Source organism: Synchiropus splendidus, chromosome 8 (genome assembly GCF_027744825.2).
Source record: "Synchiropus splendidus isolate RoL2022-P1 chromosome 8, RoL_Sspl_1.0, whole genome shotgun sequence".
NCBI lineage: Eukaryota > Metazoa > Chordata > Actinopteri > Syngnathiformes > Callionymidae > Synchiropus > Synchiropus splendidus.
In genome coordinates this window covers 5,881,106-5,908,987 of record NC_071341.1, presented here as the reverse complement: position 1 = coordinate 5,908,987, position 27,882 = coordinate 5,881,106, and the positions used below count along the sequence as shown (strand labels likewise).

The 27,882-nt window shown below is 42.3% G+C and overlaps 3 protein-coding genes across 4 annotated transcripts in view; 2 read left to right on the top strand and 1 right to left on the bottom strand.

The window, feature by feature from the left end:
- Nucleotides 1-1,006: 1,006 nt before the first annotated feature.
- LOC128763707 (porphobilinogen deaminase-like) lies at nt 1,007-10,344 on the bottom strand. Of its 2 annotated transcripts, none has more exons than XM_053872804.1 (14): nt 10,198-10,344; nt 8,309-8,362; nt 8,121-8,193; nt 7,711-7,760; nt 7,050-7,105; nt 6,636-6,713; nt 5,265-5,342; nt 5,119-5,194; nt 4,462-4,575; nt 4,350-4,388; nt 4,148-4,267; nt 4,015-4,077; nt 3,501-3,587; nt 1,007-2,226 (listed from the first exon to the last, which is right to left on the bottom strand). In XM_053872804.1, exons 1-14 carry the CDS (start codon nt 10,219-10,221, stop codon nt 2,053-2,055), a joined length of 1,086 nt encoding a protein of 361 aa, XP_053728779.1. In that variant the 5' UTR covers nt 10,222-10,344; the 3' UTR covers nt 1,007-2,052. The 2 variants fall into 2 exon arrangements, with proteins under 2 accessions (XP_053728779.1, XP_053728780.1); XM_053872805.1 differs by having other exon boundaries at nt 4,024-4,077.
- Nucleotides 10,345-11,391: 1,047 nt separating this feature from the next.
- Nucleotides 11,392-18,183, top strand: arcn1b (archain 1b). Its single transcript, XM_053872762.1, has 10 exons — nt 11,392-11,580; nt 13,155-13,418; nt 14,202-14,381; nt 14,468-14,673; nt 14,754-14,912; nt 15,230-15,395; nt 16,327-16,474; nt 16,545-16,653; nt 16,722-16,926; nt 17,050-18,183. The coding sequence occupies exons 1-10, from the start codon at nt 11,578-11,580 to the stop codon at nt 17,137-17,139; spliced, it is 1,530 nt and encodes a 509-aa protein (XP_053728737.1). The 5' UTR covers nt 11,392-11,577; the 3' UTR covers nt 17,140-18,183.
- Nucleotides 18,184-21,258: 3,075 nt separating this feature from the next.
- phldb1b (pleckstrin homology-like domain, family B, member 1b) overlaps nt 21,259-27,882 on the top strand; it is a 69,081-nt gene continuing 62,457 nt past the window's right edge. Inside the window, exon 1 of the mRNA XM_053873369.1 lies at nt 21,259-21,389. Within this exon, the coding sequence (XP_053729344.1) occupies nt 21,366-21,389 (24 nt within the window). The 5' untranslated portion in view covers nt 21,259-21,365. The remainder of the gene's footprint in view (nt 21,390-27,882) is intronic.

Genomic DNA, 27,882 nt, shown 5'->3' with positions numbered 1-27,882 from the left:
GTTATATTTGTATTTATTAATAAAGTGTTGATGTGGTAAAATGACTTCTAACAGCATGTAAGAGTTGATGCTCTGTTTCTCAGGTGTTTCCCACATTCAATACATGTGCAAAATAAACTGCAGCAACTACTGGCCGGTGTGGTTGTGATTTCCTCTGCCGGGGTTGGTGAAAGAAACTTCCTTTCAAACTGAAATCACTTTTGCTCAACCCAGAAACGTCATTAAAACACTATCCCAAGGTCAGGCTGTTGTGATGTTCATCTTCTTTCAGCCTTTCCTCTCTGGGTTTGCCTCAACAGTTGACCACCAATTGACCACATCCTCTTCATGTTCTCCTTTCTCATCTAGAGGGGTTGGACAAAGTAATGGAAACATTATTGTTTCCATTATTTTGTCCAACCCCTGCATGAGCCTCTTTGGTCGCTAACCTCCTCTTCTCAAGTCCGCACAACACCTGAATCTAGCCTCCTTAACTTCATCTCCAAGTCCTTCCTCATTTCTAGTCACTCTCAACAAAAACCTGAGCATCTTCAACCCATCCACTTCTAACTCTGTGACCTCTCTTTGTGTCACAGCTACTGTCTCCAAACTATACATGATGTCTGGTTTCACTGCTGATCTGTAGGGTTTCCCTTTCACTCTACTCTTCACCTATGATAATACCGTTCATCACTTGTCTAATCTTCACTTCTACTCCCTCACCATCATCTGCCTCTCTCACACATGAATATTCCAACTCAAGTTTAAGATCACTACAGTTCACTGTCAGCCATGGCTCTCACCTTGAATCCCTCTGTCACACACCTCACAGTATCCAGTCATGTTATACATGTACCAGAATACACCGTTTAAATATTAAAAAGTTTGCACAACACTTGGATTTATGCTGTGGGAGTAGTAGCATCAATGTGTCGACACTGTGTCCTTGTACATGTTATACCATGACATTGATGCACTTGAGTGCATCCATGTTTCACAGCTGGTACCATAGTAGTCGTGTTGTAGTCAAGCCCACTTAACCCAAGACCGACTCAAGACTTCGAGCTTGCTATATTAAAAAACATTTTTTTACTGTTGTAACGCCAACTGGCCTGCAGCAACAAGTGAAATGTTTTTCATTTTAGAACTGACCAAACTCGAATGCAGTAAAGACAGTCACTAACTAGTGGCCAGGGTGTTCACTGGCTACTGGTTACATAATTGATGAAGGGAAAAAAAATGCAATATAGAGCTCATCTTTATTGGCATTTCTTTCTTCGCAGGAGTGGTTCTATCAGACAGGATGTTCCGAAGGGAGAGGCGCGAAGCGTGGTGATTCACCAGCACTGTGCTCTCATTGTATAAAACCTTTGAATCAATACAGACATTCAAGCTGAGAAACAAGTTTGTAACTTCTATGTAAGGCATGTAAAGAGATGATCCTGATAAAAAACCTTGAATAAAAACTGATTTGTGATAAGGTCACTCTGCTGATTTCACTGACTAGTTAACACTTAAACCTGAAAAAGTTAAAAGGCTCAGTCTGACTTGGTCTCATCCTAGAAGGCACATGAGTCTGCAGATGTCTCTCCCAGGCGTTTGTGGCAACAGTGCGACAGGTTCTGTTTCACTTCCTAAAGTTCTAATATTCCCTCTTGGTCCCAGGAGGCACTTTCAGCTTTGGAAGTTCACAACTAATGCAGGTGCAGCACAAGGCCATGGATCCCAGCAGCCAGACTTGAGGGAACCATGTCAATAATTTAATCACTCGAATCTTTGCGGTGGTTGGATAAAAATAATGTCGGCTAGCTGTCGGCAGAGTGGACCAGACAATCAGTTGTGCAGGGAACTTGAGAGCGTACTGGACAGTGTGTCACCAGAGGTTGGTGGATTTAAGACATCTTTGGCACAGATGAAAACAGTCTCAGTGCTGAATATTAATGTCATTACAAGTGCACGACACTGTCGTCAGTCAGAGACGTTAGCGTTGATGATCATGACGTCCAAGTGTGGGCCTGCACCTTTACTATGTCAGGCCCCACACCACTGTCCCTGCTCTTCAGCGGGAGCCCGTTATCTGGCATCGTTGAGCTGCCGGGCCACTGTCAGAATTTCCTTTGCTCCTTTACTCAGCAGCAATTTGGCCAGGTCCACTCCCAGCTGCTCCGCCCGGTCCTGAGCCTCACCGCTGATCTTCTTGGCTGTGACTCCCACTCGCTGGACCAAGTCGTCCACCTCCTCTGGAAACTGAGCCACACACACACAGACAGGGTTGATCCGAGAGCGTTCAGGGCCGACATGCATCAGTGACACAGTCGCCTTCTACAAGGAGTGAGGTTGTGTGTAGTTGTTTGACTTCACAGAAGAGAAAAAAAAGGATTCCACAAACAAAGGTATGGTAACTTGAAATGGCAACTCTCTGGATTTGAGAAACACTAAAAAAGGCAAGATAATGGTGGTAGTCTTATCACATTGTCTTTTTTAGATCAAAGAGAGGGGAAAAACAAAATATGGAGTCACTCAATTCTGAGGATAAGATGATGAAACCGGAATAAGAGTGCAGCACACCAGTACTTTGGTGGCTCAGATAAACAGTACTCTTGGGGAAGCCACACATTGAGATTCAGACTATTTGCAGGTCATGCATCCTTCATCAAGAAATGCAGATATCGTTTAAAATCCTGGAATACAAGAAGTGTCCTAATGGAAACTTGAGCACTTATTGAAAACATTATGCCAAGCATGATTTCCATGCAGTTTTTCTGTATTTATACCCCATTTCCTCCCAGTCCCCTCTTTTGTTTACTTTGTATTTTCTGATTTTAAGAAATATAGGAGTAAGTCTTGCCTTTGAAAATCTTCCCTTCTTGTTTGTCTCAATTTTAGAGACACCTGACGGTGAACATCTGCTTGTCTATCCTCTCCATCGTTTCCAAGTGGAGCCTCGACTTGCCTCACATCACTGGTTCCCCCAAGTCTGAGCACTTTTTATTAACTGCAGACTAAATGAGTAGATTTGATCTGATGCAGATTCTAAACAATAGAAAAGTCTCCAACGTGCCCTCATGTTGAGGATGTGATGTGATGATCAGCACAATCATGGTCGATCATCTCAACATGATGGTTTGTAGAAACGTGAACAAACCAAGGCAACACTTTATATTTGACTTCAAGACGCCAATACTGCGTTTGACACGAATACTTGCTGGACACGTGCAAAAGACCTGGCTCTGCAACTATATTAACATGCACACTGAGTTCCAAATGAAGCAAGAATCTTGGGTGAATGATCTGGCTGACTTGCTTATTGGTTACATTGACGTCAAAGGTTTAGTTTTGGAAATGCAAATTGATATGGTGCTTACGGTGATTGTCTGGCTTTCTTTCAGTGTTACTTTAGCAAGAACTTGCTGTTTGACGTAGTTCTTACGCAGATCTCACCCGCGTTTTTCAACCAATTTATGCCACTGGTGATTGAACTGAAGATAGCGTCACATGAGACCGGGCTGCGGGGCCAGTACCTTGTCAGAAGCAGTGACGCTGGTCTGCATCGTTTCCTTCAGACTTTCAGATCCATCCAGGCTATACACTGCCCCCGTCAGGTAGAGCTGCGAAACAACAACGTTGGAAAACGCAAAAAACATGAAAAATCTAAGCGGCTAAACTGACTGCACTAAATAATAATTTACCCTTCGACATACATTACAAAGAGTTACTGTACATCAGTATGTATTTTTAAAACGGAGAAAGATGAAAGTGAATGATGTATGAATACATTTTGATTTAGACAAACAAAACAAAGTTCTCATGGTATAAAAGCGAAACAACTCTCTGAATGTGGTGGTTCCACACAACTACCTCTGCCAATGTGTCGGGAGGAGAGGAAAGTTGTTGACTTTTCTATTCAATATGTTGCAGGGACTATGCTTTTGTTGCATAAAAATGATTATATTTGTGAATTTCAGTCAACAAGTTTGAGTTAGTGTGCGTCTAGAGGTGTGTTGTGTGCGTGCGTGCATGGGGGCATGAACCTACCGTTCTTACCTGCTCGTCCTTTATTTCAGTGTGAACAGCCACTGGAACACTGCAGCCTCCCTCCTGAAAATAGAGAACGCTTCAAGACAACAATCTGATATATGAGTGAGCCAGAGTGTGCGAGTGTGCGTACCAGGTGCCTGAGGAAGGCTCTTTCTGCAATGCAGCGCAGCACTGTGTCAGAGTGATGGAGGACAGACAGCATGTCGAGGATGTCTGCATCTCTGGCGCGAGCCTCGACAGCCAGAGCCCCCTGACGGGAGCACATGCACATGTTGAACACATGCGTGGGTATAAGGTAAAAAAAAGAAAAACCCAGTCGGACGTGTTCTCACCTGTCCCACTGCATACATGCAGTCTGTCGGCAGAAGAATCTGTCAGGACAGATGCAGGATGTTAAACTTAAACTGGTCTGATACTTGCATCCTGCGACAGACTCCCCCTCACCTGGCTGGTGCGGTTCTCCCAGCCCATTCTCTTGAGACCAGCGGCTGCAAGTATGATGGCCGCAAAGTCCTCCTTCTCATCGAGCTTCTTTAGCCGGGTGTTTAAGTTCCCACGCTGATCACACACACTAAGGATAACACACCTCTTCGAGCACCATTTTTCTCAGAGCCACAAAACCACTGAAAAACCCCAACCAGCCATTTTGCTGCCTTGTGTTGGTTCAGCTCATCTGACACTGAACATCTCATCTTGTTGCTCCAGTTTCTCTGAAAACTCCACCTACTAAGGGAGTAGCATGTGGATGGGATAGACATCTACCTGTGACTCAGAACAGAGCTGTCAACAGAGATGATGACCCTTCAGTCAGACCGAATAAAAAGAGAACATCTGTGAGTAGTGATGGGCTGATGAGGCTTTGTGAAACACAGTCCTTATTTACACAGCTCAGTAGGTGGCACAGTTCATTTAAAAATGATGTCAATTTCAATTTGAATTTGTTGTTCAAATCCAAAGATTTTAGAGCACAGTGCCATCTAGTGGGCTCTGAAAATGAAGACAGTGTTTCATGAATCCTCATCGGCCCATCACTATGTGTGAGAGAACCGGGCTGGCAACAGACCTCAGCAGTAAACCCAGCAACAGATGACATAAGGATACAATATCTTTGAACTGCAGGTGAGGAAACCTTTTCTTAAGCTGAGCAGCACGGCGCAGAGAGCTGGTACCAATCACGCTGCAACAGACACAGACGAGGTCAAACACCTGGTGACATGACGGCGTTTTCAGCAGAGCCAACAGTGTACCTGTTCTCTGGCAGGGTGTCCAGACTCTTGCCAGCATGTTTCGGGTGGAGGACCACGGCATCAAAGGGGTTTTCCCTCCTGCAACGGTAGATGACCAACAAACGAAAAAGTTAGGAAGTTAGGAAAACAAGAAGTAGAAGTCCATGACACCACACCCAAGTAAACAAAACACTACTCTGCAAGAAAGGTCTGCCAAGCTACTACTAGCAACATAAGAGCAGCAGAAAATAAAGACAATCCATGAGCCCCAGGAGACAAGACAAAGAGTGGAAGGAAACCTGAAAACATTGAAGTGTGAAATTAAAGTGAAAATAAAACTTCAAATTAGGTTTCTACTATTAATAACATTGATGATTAAGAGACACGTCCTATTCCAGTATGAACTTAATGTAAACAGTATTAGCAAGTTACGACAATTTTTTTGGCTGATAGTGTGATGGAAACAACTGGGACTTGCTACGGTGTAAGGATGTTTCCTTGCTCCCCGTCCTCATGAGGATGCTAAACTACAGGACTCAAGTCTGTATCGTTCCATGAAGGAACAAAACAGACTCGAGTCGTACACTCGGTTTGCAGGTTCATTCAGTGTTGCTTTCTGAGCTGGCAGATTTACAAGTGTATATGGGAGCAAGAAACAGATCAGTGAGTGCTCGTCTCTGCAACAAGAACGGATGGACACATACTTAACGTTCATACTACCAATACACAGTAACACTTTCGAATGTGGAAGACAAACTGTAAACAGACAAATTACCTGCTTGTTAGCTGTTAATAATCAATAATTCTGGTGTTGTTTCAAGTGAAATTTCATTGGCCATCTCAGGGCAAAATAAAGACTGACTGAACAGAACGACAAATTGTTTTTTTAGAATGATTATTACAGGCTAACATGTTGATAATGATCATGTGATCAAATAGTTTATTTATGGTAATATGGTATGGTAATTCCCTAATCTAATACACACCTGTACGATTTCACAAACACCTGTTGGTGTGTGCAAACAGTGGGGAAAGAGAAATTCTATAGAGCTCTTTTATGAACTCCATCATGTTTGAGGCACTGAGTTTACTGCTTACATACTACATGAACCGTGACTCATGAGAGAATCAGTAGTCTTGCACAGCAAAAAGTAAGTTACATGAAGTTAGAAACTGTGGGAACGTAACTATCATGTTGCAACATGTAGGACGAAGAAAGAACTGGTTGCACAAGAAGGAGAAGAAGACAACCATTGATGCACACGGAAGTGATAAAGGAGGTCCTAAAAAGGAGAGATATTACCAGGTAGGATGATCAAAGGTGGAGGCAGCTAACAGGAGACGTGAAAAGACAAAGAAGAAGAAGGTTTCTGGATGTCTGTGTTGACTTACTTGAGCACAGCTGCAATCGTGAATCCTGGAGGCAAAGTAGTGGGAAGGTCTTTGAGGGAGTGGACCACCAGATCAACCCTGGTGGGAAAAACACATATCAATGATAATAAAACCATTCATCAGTACGTCTGTGTGTGCGTGTGTGTGTGCGTGTGCGTGTGCTTTGAAGCCCAGACAGATCCCCAACAGCTGCTAAGGGTCAGCACGTAGGAGGCATCAAAGATGTGACACTCATTCATCTTCAGCTCATTCATGGTTTTACTTCCATTCAGACTTTGTCTCATGTGCTGATATACAATATTTGTTTGTATTCTTGAACTGCAGGAGTTGTCAATGTACTTTAGTAGTCTGTGTTACAGCGACAAAATGAGCTTCATTCTGTTCATGTACTTGCATATCAATGTCAAGACTCACTCGTTTCTCTCCAAGGCATTCTCCAGCTCTTTGGTGAACAGACTCTTCTCTCCAATCTGCAACAACACAGCCTTGGCCATCATCGATCATTCATCGTCATCATAACCCTTGTCTCTCATGTGTGAGTTCTTTAATTCATGTCCACTTTGAACAAGCTAACAATGTCAAAAAAGCATAGCAGCACCCCGCTGGTCTCGTGGAGAGGAGCTGACGGAGTGCTCCACATGCCCAGGTGAGACTGCACAGCTGAAGGTAAAACTATTTTCTGTGAGGGACGTGCTTGAAAAGTAGCAGGCCATAGTTATGCCAACATCATACACTTTCAAATTTGCGTTTCTCAGTTCAATTTTTTCCCTTGTGTTTTAACACCCAGCTATTCTCCTTTTCCAGTACTAGTTATGAGACTAAGAAGAGCAGATGCACTAGCATGTGCTTTGAGTGCTCTGTGAGCTTCTCAGAGCGGTAACTAACAACACAACACCAAATGTGGTGCTTATTACAGGAAGAATATTTACGCTTTATTAGCCGATGTTCTGAATATGACACATTTATGGAAAAAAAAGATAAAAAAGAAAGCGAATTTTCAATCAATTATTGAATGATTCCAAAGAAAGGGTTTTAATATTATGCATGCACTAACTATAAATATCTATGAACAAACCTTTGATAATGCTGTGTCCAGAATTTTGTCTCCTGTTGTTGTCATACCAACTGAAAAAAAAAAAGAAAAAAATCTTCATCAAATATATAATAGCTTTCATAACTTCTACAACCATACAGTATGTTCTCAAGATGGCAAAAATATTATATCATAGATTAAAACTAAATAAAACAAAAACAATAATAATAATAAGTAATACATCCCACCAAAAATAAAAACAAACAGACCAGAACACAGTGTTAGTACTAAGAAGACAATTGATTATTTCAATTTTTTATCTGATAAGATTCAGTTTGAACTATTCTTTTGGCCAGTTGGCCTAAAAATGCCACTTTATTCCCTAAACAAATTCAATGTATTAATTTCACTACTAAAGAAAGCAGGTGCAAATTAAAAGAACATATTCTTACTTATTTCCACCTGGATGTCCGGGTACAGTTCTTTCAGCTTCTCTGCCACACTATCCGTCTGAATGCGAGCCAACTGCAGAGCAAGGACACACAGTTTGCTCTTCGCCTCCAGCATCCACACCAATACTGTATGTTACACTAAAGGATCTTGTTGCAGATGATCGCACTAGATGAGTATAACATTTTACCTGGCTCTTGCGTGTTCCGATCCGGATGACCCGACTCACTTTATTATCCCCATCCTGCAACAACACCAAGATGATTGATTAGACATTTCAAAACACAAGCATCCTTCATGCAAGCAAAATTCATAAGTTCTTATCCAGCACTACATCAGTAAAGCACAGTTACCCAGATGTACTTGTACCCTGCGTCCTCCATGGCAAAGCGTCTGCACTATGGACACAATTGTGAGTGTCTGCTGAGGACCTGAGTTGATGTCATATCGCCTCAAGATACTCAACAGTAGTCTTTATTTCAACTGGACAACACCTCCTTCAGGACCACCACCCCCCTAAGATATCTCTGCGTGTGACAGATAAGAGTCTTGATCCATTGAGTCCGTTATAAAAGGCAGGGAGGGGCCGTCAGGGAGGGTCTACTACAGGCCTCTTCATAAAGAATGTCTTCAAACCTCCAGTTCTGTGAGCGAGATGTGAGTTTAATAACGCTGCCGGCATCACAACTCCAAGCTCTGCACCCCAAATCTATTCATCTTCAAACCATTACAGCTCAAGCAAACAAAGGCACAGGCCTCCAAACTCCATGTTTATATTTATTTGTGTTGCACTCCACATCATTATGCAGCCTGTTGATGACAGTAAGATCACCAACACATTCATATATATGTAATAATTTACAAACAATATATATTTTTAAGCGTCAGCCGCAATTTTATCTGTCTTGTATTAATGTTTAATTTAAACGTATCCACTTTCCTCACGTGTAACATCAGAACTTCTCCCCTGTTCCTTTATTCTTTTTTTACTTTACCTACTGAAATTACTGACAGAATGTAACACAAATATTGACGGGAAATAATTTACTAAATCTGCAAGAAATGACCTCAACAAGAATCCACACACAACTGGGTGCTTGTGTGGACGGGGATTTAACAATATTGTTCTACGGACTAAGATGATCAGGGAAATAATAACCTGACAAAATGTGATATCTGTCAACACAATGCACTACTGTAAAGATTAAACAATAAAAAGTATAGTGTATAATTTAACTAGTAGATTCGCCTCAAATGTTACAGTTAGACAATACAGTTTGGTCATCTGAAGGATCGCGATAGTGACATGGGACTTTTGTTCTGCAGGACTCCATTATCCTTCCTACAGTCTAGTACAGTACGTGTTGACATACAGGACGCACTAAAGATTCATAATCTTACGTACTGTCAGACATCAAACAGTCAAACTATAACAAATAAAAAAATGTCCAGTGTAGTAGTTTGTCGCGCTATAAGCCGATTTGTTTTGTTGACATCATAAAATAATTGAAGAATAAGGCATTAGCAGCTGAACCAGGGGAAGACGTTGACTCACTTGAGAACCTTCTCAACGGAGTGATGACACAATACTCCCTCAAATGTATACTTTTTATCCTAGTGTACTTAGAACACCTCAAGACCGACGATGAGCCCGTTTGGATTGAAATAAACGTTGGGTGCCAACTTGACACAAGTGCTCAGTCGTCGTCGTTGTATTTCCTTCAGATCGTTTCGATCGTTCAGATCGGCTTCAAGAGGTGTGACATGAACTGTAAGATGGTAGAACATGGGCAGCATACGTACGATGATTTTTCGGGGCGGAAAGATCAAGCCACTCATTCATAAAAACTAAAATAAAAACCTAGAGGTTATACATGTACACGCTAGTGACTGACAGAACACACGTCTTTTCATCAACCTCCAATCAAGAGTGAGGCACAGTCAAACAGACAGGTTCATCAGCCAATCAGAGGGCCCCGTGCTCCGTCGCAGGAGCAGTATCGCATGCCGGTCACGGCGACCCATGGTTTTTGCAGCATGCATGCCCCAAAACATTAGATAGACACGATTTAGTCTTACCGAAGACCCTGCTTCACCCGACATCTTGACGCCAACGTCCACTCCGTTTCCTTTCTAGTCTATTATGTGAATAATGTACTCATAAACACATGAAATCCTTGAAACGAGTCTGGGCGTTCATTTAACCTACAGTCACCGCGCATGAACACGGAAGAAGTGACGTCAGTGGGCGTTTGGAGGTCACTTCCTTGTTCCGCTGCGAGTTTCATGTTTTGCTACGTGTAGCCTTTGACATGATAAACGTTTAACCGAATTTGGCTCTATATTATTATTATTAGTCGAAGGAATGCTTTCATTAACTGAGTACTTATTTTAATTGCTTCGTTTGTTTTATTTCTCATATCCTCAGCCTCAGCACCCACATATAGAACCTTCTGTTTTTTTATCCAGATAAACTTGTGCACATTTTGTCTGTTGAAAAGTGAAGAGTATCAGTCAGAAACATAGAGCACTTGCCACAAACAGGTCTTTGTGAGTCTTTTTTTTGTATTTGTAAAATCACTCATGCACATAGATGCTAACATCTTTTAAGAATGGGTCAAGTCACACAAGCCCACATTGTTTACCTTGTCTTGCACCACCCTGCAAAATACTAAACATGCTGTTTTTGGGGAAGTTGTATTTATTTTGGGACGACATTTAAAGAGGAATTTTGATTACAAAAATATATTTTCTACATAAGTGAAAATATGCCTCCTCGTTATTCTTTTGTTCAACACTTCTGATCACCAAACAAATTCTTATTTTAGCCTGCATGATCTAAAAGAGGAAAAGTTTTGCCAATGGATTTCACAGAGCACGGCCTTCTCATCCCTGCATAACAGTCACCTTTCCACACACTGCCAATACCTGTACGGTGCACAAATCATCAGGATAAAACAAATGTTCATTTCATTTTCATTTTTTTTGAGACTCAAACTCAAGACAATCATTTCCGTGGGGCGGAGGGAAGGGGCAACGACAGATAGATCGATAGATAGATAGATAATGCTACATGGGATATTCAATACCATAACATTTTTAAGGAACAATAGCACAGCAAATATGAACATAACGCTTAATTATTGAAGAGCTTCACATACATAGCGTCGCGCAATAATACACAATGGTGTTGCAGTATATTCATACGTAACGATGAAGTGTGCTGCCGCCGGCTGGTATGAGCAGCAGCTACACGTCAGTCGTTGACCAAGTGGGCTGATCTCAGGCAGCTCTTCCGGTGGAGACGTGGCTCAGTCCCGCTGCCATATTAACGCTAGTTGGCTAGCAAGCACACAGCATCACCTCACCTTTACACCTGGACCGCTCTATTCACCGAAGCCCCACCAAAAAAATAAACAACAAACCGAAGATAACCGCTTCAACCGCACAGAGACGAAAATGGTAAGTGAAACTCGTTGGGAAAGCTTTTTTTGTAGGCCTAGTTATTCCAAACATCGGCTAATATGCTAATGCTAGCTATAGAAAAGTGGACTACCAGACGGAACAATACTGGAAATCAGAGTAGTTGTCAGCACCAGCTGTTCATATTGGTCTTAAGCGTGTAAAACAAAACGTTAATGTTTGGCGTTGTAAAGTTGTTTCGTATGCAAAATGTGGAGACGTAGCTGACGTTACCAAGCTAGCTCCTGTCAATAGCCGGATCTTAGCTAACGTTAACTTGCTGTCACGTCTCAGTAAAGCAAAAGTCAATTGCCAGGCTGAAATAAGTCTGTTTTCTGCTGTTGTTGCTCCATCTAAATGTTTTGTTTCCGTACCTTACCGTTGACCTATGCTACTGTCGGGGATTTGCTTTTTTTGGTGTCAGTTGAATAGACTAACGAATTACATGACATATTTTTTTTTAAAGTTAAGAACATTAATTCTGGCATTTGTCTTTTAAAGAAAACCCAATGTTACGTTTTGTCTCATGACCAATTTGATACGTTATTATTGCAGAATTTACGCCGTTGATGATCGATTACTTTGATGTCACTGTAGCAGTCCCACTGTCAAGTAGCAGTATTTTATGAAGTTTTACACTGTGTAAAGGATGTAAATATTGTTAATTACATGATATTACAGATGAACTGCTACATTCATCTGTGATATCCTCTTGCGTTGGTTTGTTCATCGTTGACTTCTCCGTTGGTGTAAGAAGCTAAGTCATCCATTTTAGACTTGGAGTAGAACGCCTCCTCCCCATATTATTGCTGACAGCAGAACTGTCTAGGATATCCATTTCTTTTAAATGTGATTTTTAAGAGTGATTTCAAGTGACTACTGGTTCATTCGTTGTTTGAGGCTAAAGGACTTGGTCTACGTTAAATCTTTTCCCACTTTAAATGTCCTAAGACTAAGAGAACTCATGCACAGAGATTATGTATGCACTCTTTCGAATGTTTACAGGGGTTGCTTATTCAAAGCTAGGTGATCAGGAAAGGGCTATGATCATTGATGATTAGACTTCAAGCGACTAGTCAGTGATTAAGGGTTAGGTTGGTGAAGATAGATATTTTTTCATGACACTTACATTTGTCTTTCATGGTGTTTTGGCTGGAACAGTAATGATGAACCTAAATATTATTCCTTCCATTTACCTTGGCAACTAATACTACTTTGTTAGTTTTAATGCCCATTTGTAAAGTTACATGCAGAACCTCCTTTCATGCAAAATAAGCATTCCAAGTGTGTGATGTACATAGTGTTTTCCATGCAAAGTTTAGTAGAAAAACATGCATAAGAAGATGCAACGGTTAGTGGAGGGTACTCTACAAGTGCAGATCTGAATGGGGGTATAGATTTGGTCTCTACATTTCATCCGCTTATGATGATGAGTAGATGAAATTTCTGGATTCTTTGCTCTTTGTTGTTTCTTCATGAATAGATTTAGTAAAGTAAATTGCTTGCAGTCTAAAATGAAACGTCATGACAAGGCAATGAAATATCCTAAAACGCTTGCTGTCTATCCCCGGCAGGTGCTGTTGGCAGCGGCGGTGTGCACCAAGGCCGGAAAGGCCATAGTTTCCCGGCAGTTTGTAGAGATGACCCGGACACGAATTGAGGGTCTGCTTGCAGCGTTCCCCAAATTGATGAACACTGGCAAGCAACACACCTTTGTGGAAACTGACAGCGTTCGCTATGTTTACCAGCCGCTGGAGAAGCTCTACATGGTCCTAATCACCACCAAGAACAGCAACATACTGGAGGACCTGGAGACCCTCAGACTTTTCTCTCGTGTGGTAAGTTTCAGTCCACTCAGTCAACGGTTTTCAGATGGTTTGGATTTGCACTCAAAATTAGTCATGAAGTAATAAGACATTCTTGTCAATTTAAGTCTCTGCTACATTCTGAAACGTGCAGCATTTTGGGAGTCTGTCCTTATAGGATATACAGTGATGTTGTTTCCATTATTGCTGCTGTTGCCTGTGAGACCCCCTCAGGAAAAAAAGCTTAAAATCCTCGCTCTCTATAGTTCAAGTTTAACCAACTCATAATCAGTTCATTTCTGTTTTAACACAGCCTGGAGATCATCTCTATCATGTGTGTTCCAGAGAAAATAGTTTATTAAACTAAAATTAGTTTATGATTGTCCTGAAATCATTTAGTAAGTGAATGTATTCAGATCGTACATTTAATTTTTGCTTGTTTGCAAATAGTGCACTGAGAAAACACTAGTCTTGTGAGTCCTGGAAATATATTTTATATAATTGAAATATAACAATATAATTATCATAAATCTGGACAGTTTATTCTGTTCGGGGGTAACTTTATTTAACTTAAGCCCTATTCATGCAATATAATTTACATTTTTTAACATCTGGGGAAAAATTTCCTCTTCAGAAGGCATGGCGGCTTTAATTTTACCTGGGTGGTGCTTCGTGATCATTTGCATGTAACGGGAACCCTGTAAAATTTGTGTATGGTCCCTATCATCTTCATAAACGTCATGTGAAAACATTAGCCTGGAAAAGTAAGTAGGTCTTGGTTACAATGTGTATAACTGACACAAATGTTTTGTTCAGATTCCAGAATACTGTCGTGTGCTGGAGGAGAGTGAAATCTCAGATCACTGTTTTGACTTAATCTTCGCCTTTGATGAGATTGTTGCGCTGGGATACAGAGAGAACGTCAACCTGGCACAGATCCGCACCTTCACAGAGATGGACTCCCATGAGGAGAAGGTGTTCCGTGCTGTCAGAGAGGTGAGCTCACAAAACCCAATTGCCCATATTGTACATCTGCTGACAGAGAATATCTTTCTGAAAACTCACGTCTTTTTCCACCTCAGACTCAGGAGCGTGAAGCCAAGGCTGAGATGAGGAGGAAGGCCAAGGAACTGCAACAGGCTAGAAGGGATGCGGAGCGCTCTGGAAAGAAGGTTCCAGCGTTCGGTGGCTTCGGCAGCGGTGGCATGTCCAGTGTTTCTTCAGGATCCATCATTACAGACACAATAGTAGAGCCAGAGAAGCCAAAAATCACACCTACACCTGTCAGGTGCCGACGTCTGCTAACTGTTGTAATTGAAGTCCTTAATATAAATGAATGGTCTTAATTGTTGTCCTTCTGTCTTGTAGACCCAGTGGACCAAGCAAGGCGCTGAAACTCGGTGCTAAAGGGAAAGAAGTTGACAACTTTGTCGACAAGCTCAAGTCAGAAGGTGAAACGATCATTTCCACAGCTAAGAGAGGCTCTGATGCCTCCAAAGTTCTGCCACCGCCAGTCAATATGGAAAGGTAAGATGCAGCTATCAGCATTGAAGTTGTGGATATGCTTTTGTTTTATTGAAAAGACCTAAGTGTTGTGTAGCTTTTTTGTTTTGGACTTGAGTAATCAATGTATTGGAGGCATAGCATTTGTGGGTGTGAGGTCGATGTGAGGCACTGAACACAGCAGTCCACGGGAAGCTTTTACTGTGTCCTTCTTCTCAGCACTGAAAATACAGTCTGTCTATAGTTAGTTCAATAGCATACATTTATTGATCCGCTCACATAAAATATCAGCTTGTCTGTTCATGTATGTCTGACGCGGTGGATCACTCTTTGGTTTTTAGTGTTCACTTGCGTGTGGAAGAGAAAATCTCGCTAACCTGCGGGCGTGACGGTGGCCTGCAGAACATGGAGGTGCTGGGTATGGTGACGCTCAGAGTCACAGATGACAAGAACGGACGTATCCGGTTAGTGGTCATCAATAACGACAGCAAAGGACTGCAGCTGCAGGTTGGTCATCCACCCTGAAATGCATTGAATTTAAATATTTCCATCCTCATTACATTTCTACCATCATGCTTAAAAACGATTTCAAGGTACAATATTGAAACAGGTAGTTCTTTCTGTATGTTGCCCATTAATGCTGAGTGTCTGTAAGGGGTCCATTTTTGTTGATGTTGAGCGGAGCATTGTCTCCCTCTTGAGGTTGAAGTCCGAATTTTATTTTCTTTCTAGCTATCTAGGAAACAGTAGAAAGTAGTAAACATTTTAGAAGTTGAAATGCATGGAAAACTGGATTATATGTAATACATTTTTGTAAGTAACAACATGTACCTTCCATGTTTGAATCTTGTTTTGTTAAAAGACAGTTGCCAGTAACACACGCATGCAAGGTTTGAGGTAGTAGAATAATGAATTTGAAATAATTTCTCCTAATTTACTGGGTAAACTGTCAAAACATTTGCAACGAACCATAGAATATCCAGGTTTTTGGGATTTCCTTATCGGGAAAAGAGAAAATACCTATTTAAATCTAAAAATATTGATGAGGGAATATTCAACAGGTCATAGCCAGAGCACAAACAGTCTTGCCATCACTTCTTTGTCAAATGTTTTGATTAGCAAACAAGTGTGTCTGCGCTTCCACTTCCTTTTTTCATTGTCGACACATTTAGCCAAGCTAGCTGTCATCCCAACAGGCGTTATGGAGAGCCAATGGCAGCTGCTGGTTGACTCTTAGCCCGTGTTAGAGTTAGCATTAGGTGGGGCTTGGTGTGTGGCGAATGTGGTTGTTGTACTGAAGAATTTGATTGTGGCTCTTCCACGTCAAAATTGACACATATTAATGTAACCAATCTTTCTCTGTTATTCAACAATGTATGGATTGATCGTTGGCTTGACAAATCTTGTGCAACTTTGCCAAATGTAACTCTTTTCCAAGACTCACCCCAATGTGGACAAGAAGCTCTTCACAACAGAATCTGTGATCGGCCTGAAGAACCCAGAGAAGTCCTTCCCACTCAACAATGACGTTGGTGTGCTGAAGTGGAGACTACAGACCTCAGACGAGTCCCTCATACCTCTAACCAGTGAGTCAGAGCACAGGAAGGTGGCGTTGACAGGGTTGCCCGTGACCTCACCCATCTGCCTTTGTCACAGTAAACTGCTGGCCTTCAGAGAGCGGAAACGGCTGCGACGTCAACATCGAGTATGAGCTGCAGGAGGAGAGTTTGGAACTCAACGACGTTGTGATCAGCATCCCAGTGCCGTGAGTGCCGCTCACCTCTCTGTGTGTCCAGCTGGAGAGAACAGCAGCCTAAAGACGCTTCCCTGCAGGTCCGGCGTGGGCGCTCCCCTCATTGGTGATCTAGACGGCGAGTACAAGCACGACAGCAGGCGAAACATCCTGGAGTGGTGCCTCCCCGTCATCGACGCCAACAACAAAACCGGCAGCCTGGAGTTCAGCATTAACGGGCAGCCCAACGACTTCTTCCCCGTCACTGTGTCCTTTGTGTCTAAACGCAGCTACTGCGACATCCAGGTACGCCGGAGCACTAAGTAACACCTCAGCTAGTGTTATGGAGAAATGTAGCTGTGGTCACACGTCACTGAAGCTGTGTGCATTTCCACAACTGACCGGTCCTTGTTGAATGTTTCCCTCCAGGTCTCCAAAGTGACCCACGTAGATGGCGACAGCTCCGTCAGATTCTCGTCAGAGACCTCCTTCGTTGTTGACAAATATGAAATCCTGTAAAAATGTCCAGAAATGGGGAAAAAATGAAGAAAAAAAGGAATCATCATTGAAAAAAAAAATCTATGCTACAGAGAAAGATTGCCGATTTCTTGCTTGCCCACCCTTTCTACTCTTTCAGAGACTGTCTGATCGCTGGACCTCGGCGCCGAGCGGCTCCCGCTGGTGCAGCAGTGGTGTATTTATGTTTGTACGAGAGAGGATCATCTATATGTAGATTTATTGATCTGGATAACCTACGACAAAAGTTCACTCTGGTGCTGTCAAGCAGGACTGGAATGCACTTCAGAGGTGGAGGATGACTGGGGTGGGGGTGGTTGCTGGACCATTGAGAGCATCCTCCATGAGCTTCTTAGCTTCGCTCTCAGTGTGAAGCTGACCACAGTTTTCTTTGTCTTTTTTTCCCCCCACAATTCCTGCATTTGTAGTCGCTTGGAAATCGTATCGTGATTTGCTTTCTTGATACTTTTTTGTTCTTGTTTGCTGGAAAGCTCTTCTGTCTCTGCAATTACAGTTGTTATACGAAGGTGTGTCTTCTTTTGCATCTTCTTTCTGCGGTATTATACTGTTTTTGTCATTGGGATCGTGATCAAGGAAGAGATGGGCTCGGAGGGGAACGCTCCGCTTCCCAGTGGCGTCACAACCAACTACATAATTGCATCCGGTGAAAAGTGCTGTTATCACACTCCCCTGATACAAGCTGACTCCCTTTGATAACATCATCAACTGTACTTTGATCACAGTCTCCAAAGAATTCTTCGGCGCCCAGTCAAATCTCAACTTCTACATCTCAGTCGAGAGAGTGTGTGTGTGTGTTGAGAAGAAGTGCAGCCCGGATCCCAGCCAGCCTGCCAGCCTGACTTCATACCCCAGGTCATCCTTCACTTCTGCTTTCATTAAACAATGTTTCTTTTGTCTCATTTGTACTCCCCAGATTTCAATTTAGCAAAGGTTGTGGGGTTGAAAATGGATAAGCATTTTTAACAAATTACTGAAGGGGAATCTTAACATTCCAGTGTACAATTAGAGAAAAGAATCTTTAATAAAATGTATTCTTGAAAAAGTAGAGCTGACTTGTTGTTTTGCTTTTCTCTGTCAAGGACTCATTGTGTGACTGTCATGAGAACTCCTGCTCACTGGTTGCTTCAGCTAAATTAAGTTGAGGTGAGGTCACCTGACCTGGCCAGCAGATTCTGTGACGAATGGCCACACATGCAGTTCATTTGAATATGTTCCCTCATGCCAAAATCTTCACAATCATCATTTAAGATAAATATATTGTCTGTATGTCACTTTTTTCTATGCATTTTGTTTTGTTGCATTTCCCCCTATGGTGGTTTTTTTCCCCCTCCATTATTTTCATGCTGTTCCATACTGTTATCCTCCTAATCTGACAGCACTTTTCGAAGTCTACGTGACTTAAATAACCTTTTCATTGTCAAATATCTTTATTTTCCTCAAAAAACCCATAATTTTCCAGAGCTTTATTTTTCAAATATGGCAGTTGATAGACTTGATTTTACCATAGATCCACATGAATTCATGTTTATTTTGTCGTGCTTGTACATTCTTATGTAAAAGTCTGATAAGGACTCTGCCTCCAGTCCAAGGTGTTGGTTGTCTTCCAGTTCCATGATGTGTCAAATGTTCTCACTGGTGAAAGGTCTGGACTGCCTGAGGGGCCAGTTGAGGTACGGAACTCGAAGACCTTCACCCTACTTCTAAATACTGTTCAGTGTTGATGGCACCTTCCCAAGTGTAACTGCTGCTCATGCTTTGGGCACTAACGCACCTCCACACCATCGAAGATGCTGAGTCTTGATTGTCAGATGATCCTTCTCATCACTAGGCTGGAGGACACAGTGTGTCCATAGTTTCAAAAAACAATCACAGAAAAGTTGCAGCCATTCCAAATCAGCTTTGGCCTGGAGAAGACAGCAGGACATCATGTTCATGTAGGAAGACCGTATTAGTGTCCAAGTTTTCTCAAGGGACCATGTTTACTAAAGAGAGACCATGAGACCTTTAAAACCACTCTCTACACATGATCATGTGACTTGCCTATGGCCAATGATTGCAAATTATTTATTCTTTCTGGTCTCAGACAGATGTTTTGGTTCCATCGTATTCAACATTTCTTTGATTTTTCTGAAATATTTAACGTGTTTTATATTCTGAATCAAATCTGGGTTTGCGATAATTAAATCACTTTATTCAGTTTCATTTTTGTTTAACATGGAGTCCCAACCTCTGTGACTCGCATTCTTTTTCAAAGCTTCATTTTTTTGTCTTTGTTCATGAGATCCAGGCACTTCATCTCCCCTCAAAAGTGTGAAATAAAACAACAAATCCAAAATTTGAGTTCTGCAATTGTTTAGCAAACTGCAGCAACAAAGTTAATATTATGAAACTCCAAAGAAGAAATAAGCAAGTAAGTGTATCGCCATAAAATGTTCTAATTAATTTTAAAAATTGATTCACAACAGCCACTTTCATGAACAGTTTTTACTGTTGGGGGTGGCGTCTCGCAGCCGTCACGGCCTAAAGGTGTAAAACAAAAAAAACTTTCAGCAGCTCTCAAGGAGGCGCTCGCAGCCCAACCATGGGCCCCGGCCCCAGGGTTAAGACCGACCGACCCTCACCAATCCTCGACCAAATTTCACAGTAGGTGCAAGACACTGTGGCTTGTGGGCCTCTCCATGTCTCCATCAGATGACCAGGTGTTGGGCAAAGCTGAAAATTGGAGTCCCCATGGTCTTTTGCAAACCTCAGCCTGGATCTTCTGTGCGTCTCATTGATGAAGGGCTTTTTTCTACCTTTACATGACTTGAGCCCTGCCCCGAGAAGCCTATTTCTTGCTGTGCACTTCACCCCAGTTGCCATTTACCATTCCTTTTTGTCGGTCACGTGATGTCATCCTACGGTTTCTGTGTAACATTCGAATGAGTTGACAGTAATCCTTTGTTGTCCCTACTCGACCTTGTTCTTATGAACCGGATGGAAGCAACCTGACACTCACTGTATCCCTCTGCTTGTAAAGCCAGAACTGAACCTTTCTTTTCCTCTCTCAAAACGTTTCATTTCAACTATTTTGGCATGATCAGTTGTTATTATTTGATTGCTATTTTTGATGTACTACCTCCACTGTTTTTGACATCCAGCTGGTCCTGTTGCAACAGGACAGTGATGCACGTAGCAGTGTTTTTTTTCCACATTTTATACATTTCTTCCTTAAGATTTGGTTCAGGTGTTCATATAATCTTCAGTACCAAAATAAGCAGAGTGACCTGTATATATATATATATTCCAGGGATAGTACATAATTTACAATACTTTTTTTGTTTCATTAGAACTAAAAATGTCTCTATATGTGTAAACTTACTATTAACATGATTACTTCCCTTCCTTTTCTGTGCATGTCTTTTCCTCCTCATGTTTTCATTATAAATATGCTTTGGTAATATCAGAATATAAAACATGGGCATCCCTGAATCAATAGGAAAACAGAACATAAGCTTGCATCTGGATCAACATTTGTTTTCTCAGCAGGCAGCATGGATATGTTCATGATGACGTTTTTCTTTTAAAGCAGTTACTGCATGAGAATAAAGGGGACTTTTTGGGAGTGCTCCCATCAGCCAGCGGAACTGTTTTTACTCGTGTCCTTGCAGGTCGGAGGTCATGCAAACATTCCACCCACAGTCGGTCTCTTGTTTCTTTTGTCACATTTCTCTGTCATGGAACATCTTTTCCGAGTGATGGACCTCGACCTGTTGTCAGAGCCCTGGACTTGCTTCTGGTCCTTGGTTTAACAGGACGCTCCTGACCCTGATCCACGATGGGAGCTTCCATTTTTAATATGAACTTGAGCTAAGAAGGCAGATGTAGGTATGACAGGAGGGATGGTGGGTGAGGAGGGGTCAGTTGGGACTCTTCAGCAACAGATGGGTTAATGTAAAGCTGTGAGTTAGGTGGGGGCTGGGAGTTTACCAGCAGCCATATTTGGGCTCAGAGCTGTTATAGACCGTGGGGGTGTTAATAGCTTCCCTCCTCTCATAAAAAGAGGGTGTGTCTGTTTTCTGAATGAGTGAGCAGGCTGATGAGGGGCTTTGAAAAGGGACTCACAGGACAGTGAGGGGGAGCACAGGGCCACGCTGGTGACTCTGCAGCAACAGTTTGGATGCTCCAACTGGATTTAAATCACAGCTTTTGACTCCAGTTTATGGAAGATGCTGAAGAAGGTCCGCTTCAAGGTTGGTGACACCATTTTTCCTGTGAGGTTAGTCATACAAAGTCGGGTCCGGGTCGTCAGGGACCTTGGACCTTCAGTGCACAGAAACCGTCTGTGTTCAAGACAAGTGTGAACAAAGCCGCTCTCTGTTCTCAACTTAGGTTTCAGAGGTGGGCGAGCTTTGGAGACCAGGCAGGGTCACACAGTGAACCTAGACTTAGATGATATTATTCATCCATTCATTTGTCCTCAACTTGAGCACGACTGCAGCTACAGACTGTGAAAAGACACCCTGGATGCTGATGGGTCAGGTCCCCACACTACTTTGGAGTGGAGGTCTTATGTGGTCGTGGTCTTTTCAAGCAACCTCCAGTTTTTATCTCATTGACCAGGGGTGGGCAAAGTGCGGCAAGAGGCCACATGCAGCCCTTTGCCTGCATGCAAGGTCCGAGCAAAAGCATAAGTATGCTTTGAAATCCAGAAGTCAATATTTCCAACCTAATGAGTAATGCTCATTTTAACAGTATTTTTGTCCCTCTAAATAAGTAAATGACAGATATTGAAGAAAAGACCTTTTAATAAAGTGTCTTTTTGAAATCATATACATTAGTTCTTTTGCCCGAGATATTCAGCACTTGAATAGCACCTCTATTTATGATTTATACTGAGAATTTAGAAATAAAATGTACATTTTGTGAGGCATTCCAAGTCATTGTGTACAATTATTAAAGGTCCAAAATGTATGTTTCATTTGAGATTTAAGCAAGTCTCACTCAAGTGGGATTCATGAGAGCATGTTTATGGAAGTGAAAAACTGTGACATTTCACTTTAAACATGTAATAAGCCAATGTTGCAGATGCTCCTATAGAAGCCTCATCAAAACCCATTATAATCATCGTCCCCACCGCTTCTCAAAACAATTTGAGGACACTTGCCCCCAGCAGTGTCCTCAATGTGGTCAGTCAAAGAAGATTAGAGCGAGAACAAAGAAAAGTATAGTCACATAGTTCACAAGACTTCTTTCTTCAGTTGGTTGCTGGAGGGAGACAGAAAGATGCTCTTAGAAGTCACTCACTTTCTCCCAGCTGTTGCTCTTAAGGTGACACCTTTCCCGCAGTAGTCGTGGGAGGCTCAGCAGGACACTCATGACTGGGGGAGAAAAGAAAACAAGAGACTTCAACCAGCGAGTCTATATAGCCATGATTCTTGTCACTTGTTAGTTCACTGTCAGAGCTCAGGGCCTTGTTATGGACTGGCTGCCAAGATGGCTGGACATTTAATATCCATATATATTTGAATATCCAGCAGCTTCTTGAGAGATCCACCATGTGCCACCTTCCTTCCACTTTCACTGGGTCCAAACTCTGAGCCCCACACACATATCAATAAACTGAAGCCAACCTAAGACTACAGCAGGAGAAGGAGGCTGTTGGGCTCTTGTTCTAAATGTCAGTATACTGAGCACATCTTTATCTTCATCTGAGACCGTCGGTCATGACTTCATCAGCGGACAGTCCTTCACAGCGCCATCAATGGACCTGCACTCAACATGAAAGCTCATTTTAATTTGTCCTGACCAATCATAATCTGACAGTGTCTCCGATCAGTGTGTTTCCTGGTTTTGTGCAGTATTTTGGCCAGTTAAGTCAGGTATAAGTCAAGTATAAGTCAGATCCTGGGGCACAAAGACTTGTTTCTTGAGGTACACAGAACTAGGCTGTAATGCGGTGTTAGAGTATCAGCATTGTTGTCCAACATACGTGCTGCCTCACCACATGAACACATGATTTCACTTTAAATCTGCTGTCAACAGGTTCTTGGAAGATGCAAGCCTTGTTTGAATGAACGTTTATTTCACTCACCTCACTTCTGTTGACATTGGCATTTCCATTTCATTATATAACATTACATTATACTGCATCAGGTACCTTACTATACCCTAAGGATCATTTCATCTTACTATATGCTTTTTCTTTTTTTTTTTTACATTTTTCTGAATGCAATGTTTTTTGTTTATCTTTTCCTCAGTGCCATACTTTTTATGTTTTATGTTATATTCAGTTCCTTCTGAAGTCTCTTCTCCAGAGTAATCTAGCAGTTTCTGTGTCACATCAATTTTCTTGAAAACCATTCTGTTCTTTAGGTTTTTCATTTTCTTTGCCAGTGAGTTCCACCTTTTCACTCCCACCACTGCAGTGTACATTAGTCTCAGTGAGGTTAAGCATATGGATGGTAGAAGTTCCCTCATCTTCTCTGCTCCTCCTCACCAGGAGATGGTTTCAACAGTGTTTGTAGATGATCCGGTATCACTCCATTTCTGGCACTAAACACAGCCATCAGATTTTGTGGAGGGAGGAGTAGCCGCACTTACAAGGCTGGTATGCAGGGCATGTCTTTTAAATGGGACGTGGATGAAAGAATGTTCATGGCCCAACATTGTGATCAACTGAAGATAAATGAAGTCACTTCAGCGCTTGAGGAACCCTCATCTGCTGTGGAGTCAAGGGTTGTTATGATTCACGTCTGCTGTTCACCTCAGCTGGTAGTGAGTCAGTCCTTTCCTGGATAACATTCTTGCACCTCACCATGATGGAACTGAATGGACAGCAATGCCAGTGTCAAGTCACAAAGTGGGAGAAGCTGGAATTGATCACTCCAGTTTTAAACACTGTGAGCTTCATAGTGAAGAGAAGTAAACAACAGTACGTGCGAGCCCAGGAAATTTCACCTTCAAAGCCAAATCTTATCTCAAACAGAAGTGTTTATGTTGCGCTTCATTTCTTCTTTCATGATACAATATGCTGCCAAACTCTTATGTCACCATTACAAATGATTTCATAATAGATTTTCTCTCTCCATGCACCTATGAAACATGTGCGGGATAGATGCTAATGCTAACACTTACTACAGTGGGTTGCGTGGTTTTACAATAGCAGTTTTTGAGCGGTCATATTTTGTCTTTAATATGGCTCGAGTGTGTTAATTTTCTTTTCTGCGTGGAGCAAACCTATGTTGTGCTGGCCAGGAAGGTTCATTATGGCGCCATGCTTTTGCTACTTTCCAAACTCTAAATAATTGTGCCATCCAAATCAGGGGGTGAGCAATTGAATTTCCCATGAGGCCACATTATATACTGTAACTTCTGAGAGGGGCATCAGACAGAGGGACAGGGAAAGGGGCTGAAAATGACACTGCAGCCAACATATGGTAAATTTGCAAGTGTAATTATACCATCACACTATATGCTTAAAATGCCATTTATTCTTTAAAAATGTTTTTCAATCTAAATAATAAACATTTCAAGATTTATTTTCAGTGGTGAACAACTATGCCTGAATCGATATCACAAGGTGAAGTATTTATTTACTTTGAGGGACAATAATTGTTTTTAACTAACAAGTAATTGTATTTAACTTTTCAGTACAGTCAAGGAAGGAAAGCAGACATGAAATAGAGGAAATATATACATAAAAGTACACTTCAAATAGTAATGAAAGATGACAACAGCGCTCTCTTGTAGTTTTGCTCTGACCTCACAAGGGTCACATGTCATCACTGGCCCCCACTTTGCCCACATATAGCTTCAGTAACCCACCCACAACTGTGTTCAGGGGCCTCAGCGCAGAACTCTAGGTTGCCCACGATGTAGCACATGCAACCGGGGGAGCAGCAAATCACCTTTCATTGACCAGAGGTTATGCTTTTTACTGCCGTGACACGCCTACATGTAACTCCTCACTACTATGAGATGCACCTGTTCATCACACTCACCACACCCGAACAAAACAACCGCACCCTTTGGTCCACCTCCATTTCTAACTGCGTACCTTTGAAGTTGCTCTGGTCAAATAGCTTCTATTGGGCTTGTGTTTATTTTGTGTTTTTCTTCCAACGTCTTAACGCCATAAAACAGGACCAACAGAAGAACACGGACGCAGTTTATGTCAGCTCCACTAGATGGCGCTAAAGTGTTGCCTGAGTTCTGTGCTCGTCTGATCCGTGGCCCTGCGGCTGTACAGCCAGTAATCCTGAACAAAAGCAGCTACATTTGTTTCACTTCAATGCCGGCCATTGTCGGCGAGCGGGAATAATGTAACAAAGTTGACAGACGGAGCGTGACACGCAGCCTGACAGCCGAGCTGTTGTCCATACTCTTGCTCCGTCAAAGATGGAGCTGCATATTGTGAGGCCACAACAGAGCTGCAGTCAGGCCCCGGGCCCCGGGGGGAAGACGTGGGAGTTGGATCCACCTCAAAAAATGATGACCCATTTTCTTAAAATCTTTACATTCAGCCGATGAATCGCTCCATAATTGAATTGTCAGTCTGGTCGATGCATCGAGAGGGACTTCGATGCGTCTGGCTGTAGTGGTTAGACACTTAGATCATCTGTGGGCATCAAGTCTCTTCCTTTGATGTGGATAATGACAGTCTACCTCAGCAATGTGGCTGCTGCGGGGGAGTGAGGAGAAAACCAAATATGCTTTTCATTAAGGAGATGAAAGATCAGAGAGTGTCTCAGACGGCTGGTTGTTCTAAGTACAGGTGTGTGCACGTGCAAGAGGAGAGTTTACCTTCGACCCCTCTGATTACTGGTTACCTGGAGACTCATCCACTCACTTCAAAGATTTTTACAGCATAGAGTTGCAGCTCACCTTCGCCAATATTGTCCTGCAGAGAGAATGAGATTTGTCTTGGTTGACAGGAGATGAAGAAGACTTCACCTCATCCAACCTCACTCTGTAATACCAGCTTCAGTCTTCATTCCTATCTGCCACATTCTCAGTTTTGGCATGGCTGTTAAAAACATCAGAGCACTAAGGTATATTTGATTATTAACTGGATGCATATAAATATTCAGAGCGACCCGTCCACTCACCATGTTGTCGGAAATATACTGTATAAAATGTCAGCGATGAGCAGCCTAAAGAGGAAGAGACATTGTCTTGGACTGCATTCCAGTTGCGGCCTAGCAGGTGAGTTGGATGAATGATGTCCAGCAGACAGTGATGATGGCATGCTGGTCACACCCTACTCATGAATGCTGATTCATTTCTTCTCACTGACTTCTTTATGTCTCACAACATGCAGAAGTTCTGTGTGTGTGGGTGGTCACGGTGGAGGAGTTAAATAGCTGGGAATCCTCACCTCTGCCTCCATCCCACACGATTGCAATGGTTGCTTTCCCACCATGGCCAGAATTTTGCGAGCTATGTTTGTCCTCAGTGCAGCTGTGTGATGGCAGCGCTCGGTTGAGTTGACTGCATAATCTCAACATTCCACGCAGGAGTGAAGGACAAGAGGCCTATCACAGTGCTTCCAGCTGCAGTTTGATATAAACCATTTTGGTGTGGGAGAGAACATCAGGAGCATCCTCTGGTCCTCACCATGAGCCTCCTCGCTCACAACACACACAAACGCACCACCCCGACAGTATAAAGACTTGGTTATCGACAAAGCCTTTCACATTCTTTTTTAGTGACGGGCTGGTGAGGCTTCATGAAACAGTGTCCTCCTTTATATAGGCCACCAGATGGCACCCTCTGCTCCAAATCGTTGGATTTGATATCAACGAAACCTCACACTTTTAAACCGAGAACGCCACCGACTGAGGTTTGAAAATAACAACACTGTTTCATGAAGTCACTAATTTTCATCATTAAAGCAATAAGCAGGTTGTAATTTTTATGATTGAATCTGAAGACAGTACGCTGTGCAGTTTAGCGCAGGGATTTGTGGTGTTCCAATTCATCTTGTAAAAGCAGTTGTACACATGAAATATTAATATCCAGCAAAAATATGAACCTAGTGAATGAGTCTGGCTTTTAAAACATGTCCAGGCTGTCACCTGTTCATGACATCACGCTACTGTAGGCATGGTTTATAGCAGTCAATACATTGCAGTCAGCAATGATGCCTGTGCAGTAACAGCAGAGGTAGCCGAGTCTGGATGGACTTTCTTTTGCAATAATAATTAATACCAAAAGCAGAACAATGTTGCTGTTGAGTCGAGTTCCCCTGTCAGCATGGAGAAAGAAGAAAAGTGAGTTTCAGCACCACTGAGGGTCAGTGTGTAGGCGACCAAATGAACGTCAACAGGATGAAGGTTATAAGTCTTGGAAGTGCACTGTTCTTGAGAGATTTTGATGTGAATGGAATGGATTTCCCACCATTCTATCCCCATTTTAGTGAATTGTTCTGATCATTCCTGATCGGCTGAAGGTAAGCCTGACAGTAGAAGCTGTGAAGAGCAGAGATGCTCATCTCTAGTATTAGTTAGAGAGCATGTAGTCCGGATAAGAGAAACACATTTTTCCATTTCCTCAAAAATGTCAGAGCTGGGGTCTTGACTTGAAACTCTCTCTGGAGTGTGAAATCTTTTTGAAAACTTTCTTCCTCCTTTGTGGGAACATTTCTCCTTCTCATTATTTAAATGTGTACGACTGAGGTTCTCACAAAGTTTGGGGGTGTATAAATGCGAGTCAAACTGTAGAGGTCAACAAGAAACTGTTCGT

Excerpts from the sequence above, each read along its gene's own strand:
- LOC128763707 (XM_053872804.1), bottom strand. The coding sequence starts at position 10,221 with ATGTCGGGTGAAGCAGGGTCTTCG. Across the intron at positions 8,363-10,197 it reads CGGGTGAAGCAGGGTCTTCG|GATGGGGATAATAAAGTGAG; the intron begins GTAAGACTAAAT and ends GTGTTGTTGCAG. Across the intron at positions 2,227-3,500 it reads GCGTCACTGCTTCTGACAAG|TTTCCAGAGGAGGTGGACGA; the intron begins GTACTGGCCCCG and ends TGTGTGGCTCAG.
- arcn1b (XM_053872762.1), top strand. Across the intron at positions 13,419-14,201 it reads TCAGACTTTTCTCTCGTGTG|ATTCCAGAATACTGTCGTGT; the intron begins GTAAGTTTCAGT and ends TGTTTTGTTCAG. Across the intron at positions 16,654-16,721 it reads GTGATCAGCATCCCAGTGCC|GTCCGGCGTGGGCGCTCCCC; the intron begins GTGAGTGCCGCT and ends GCTTCCCTGCAG.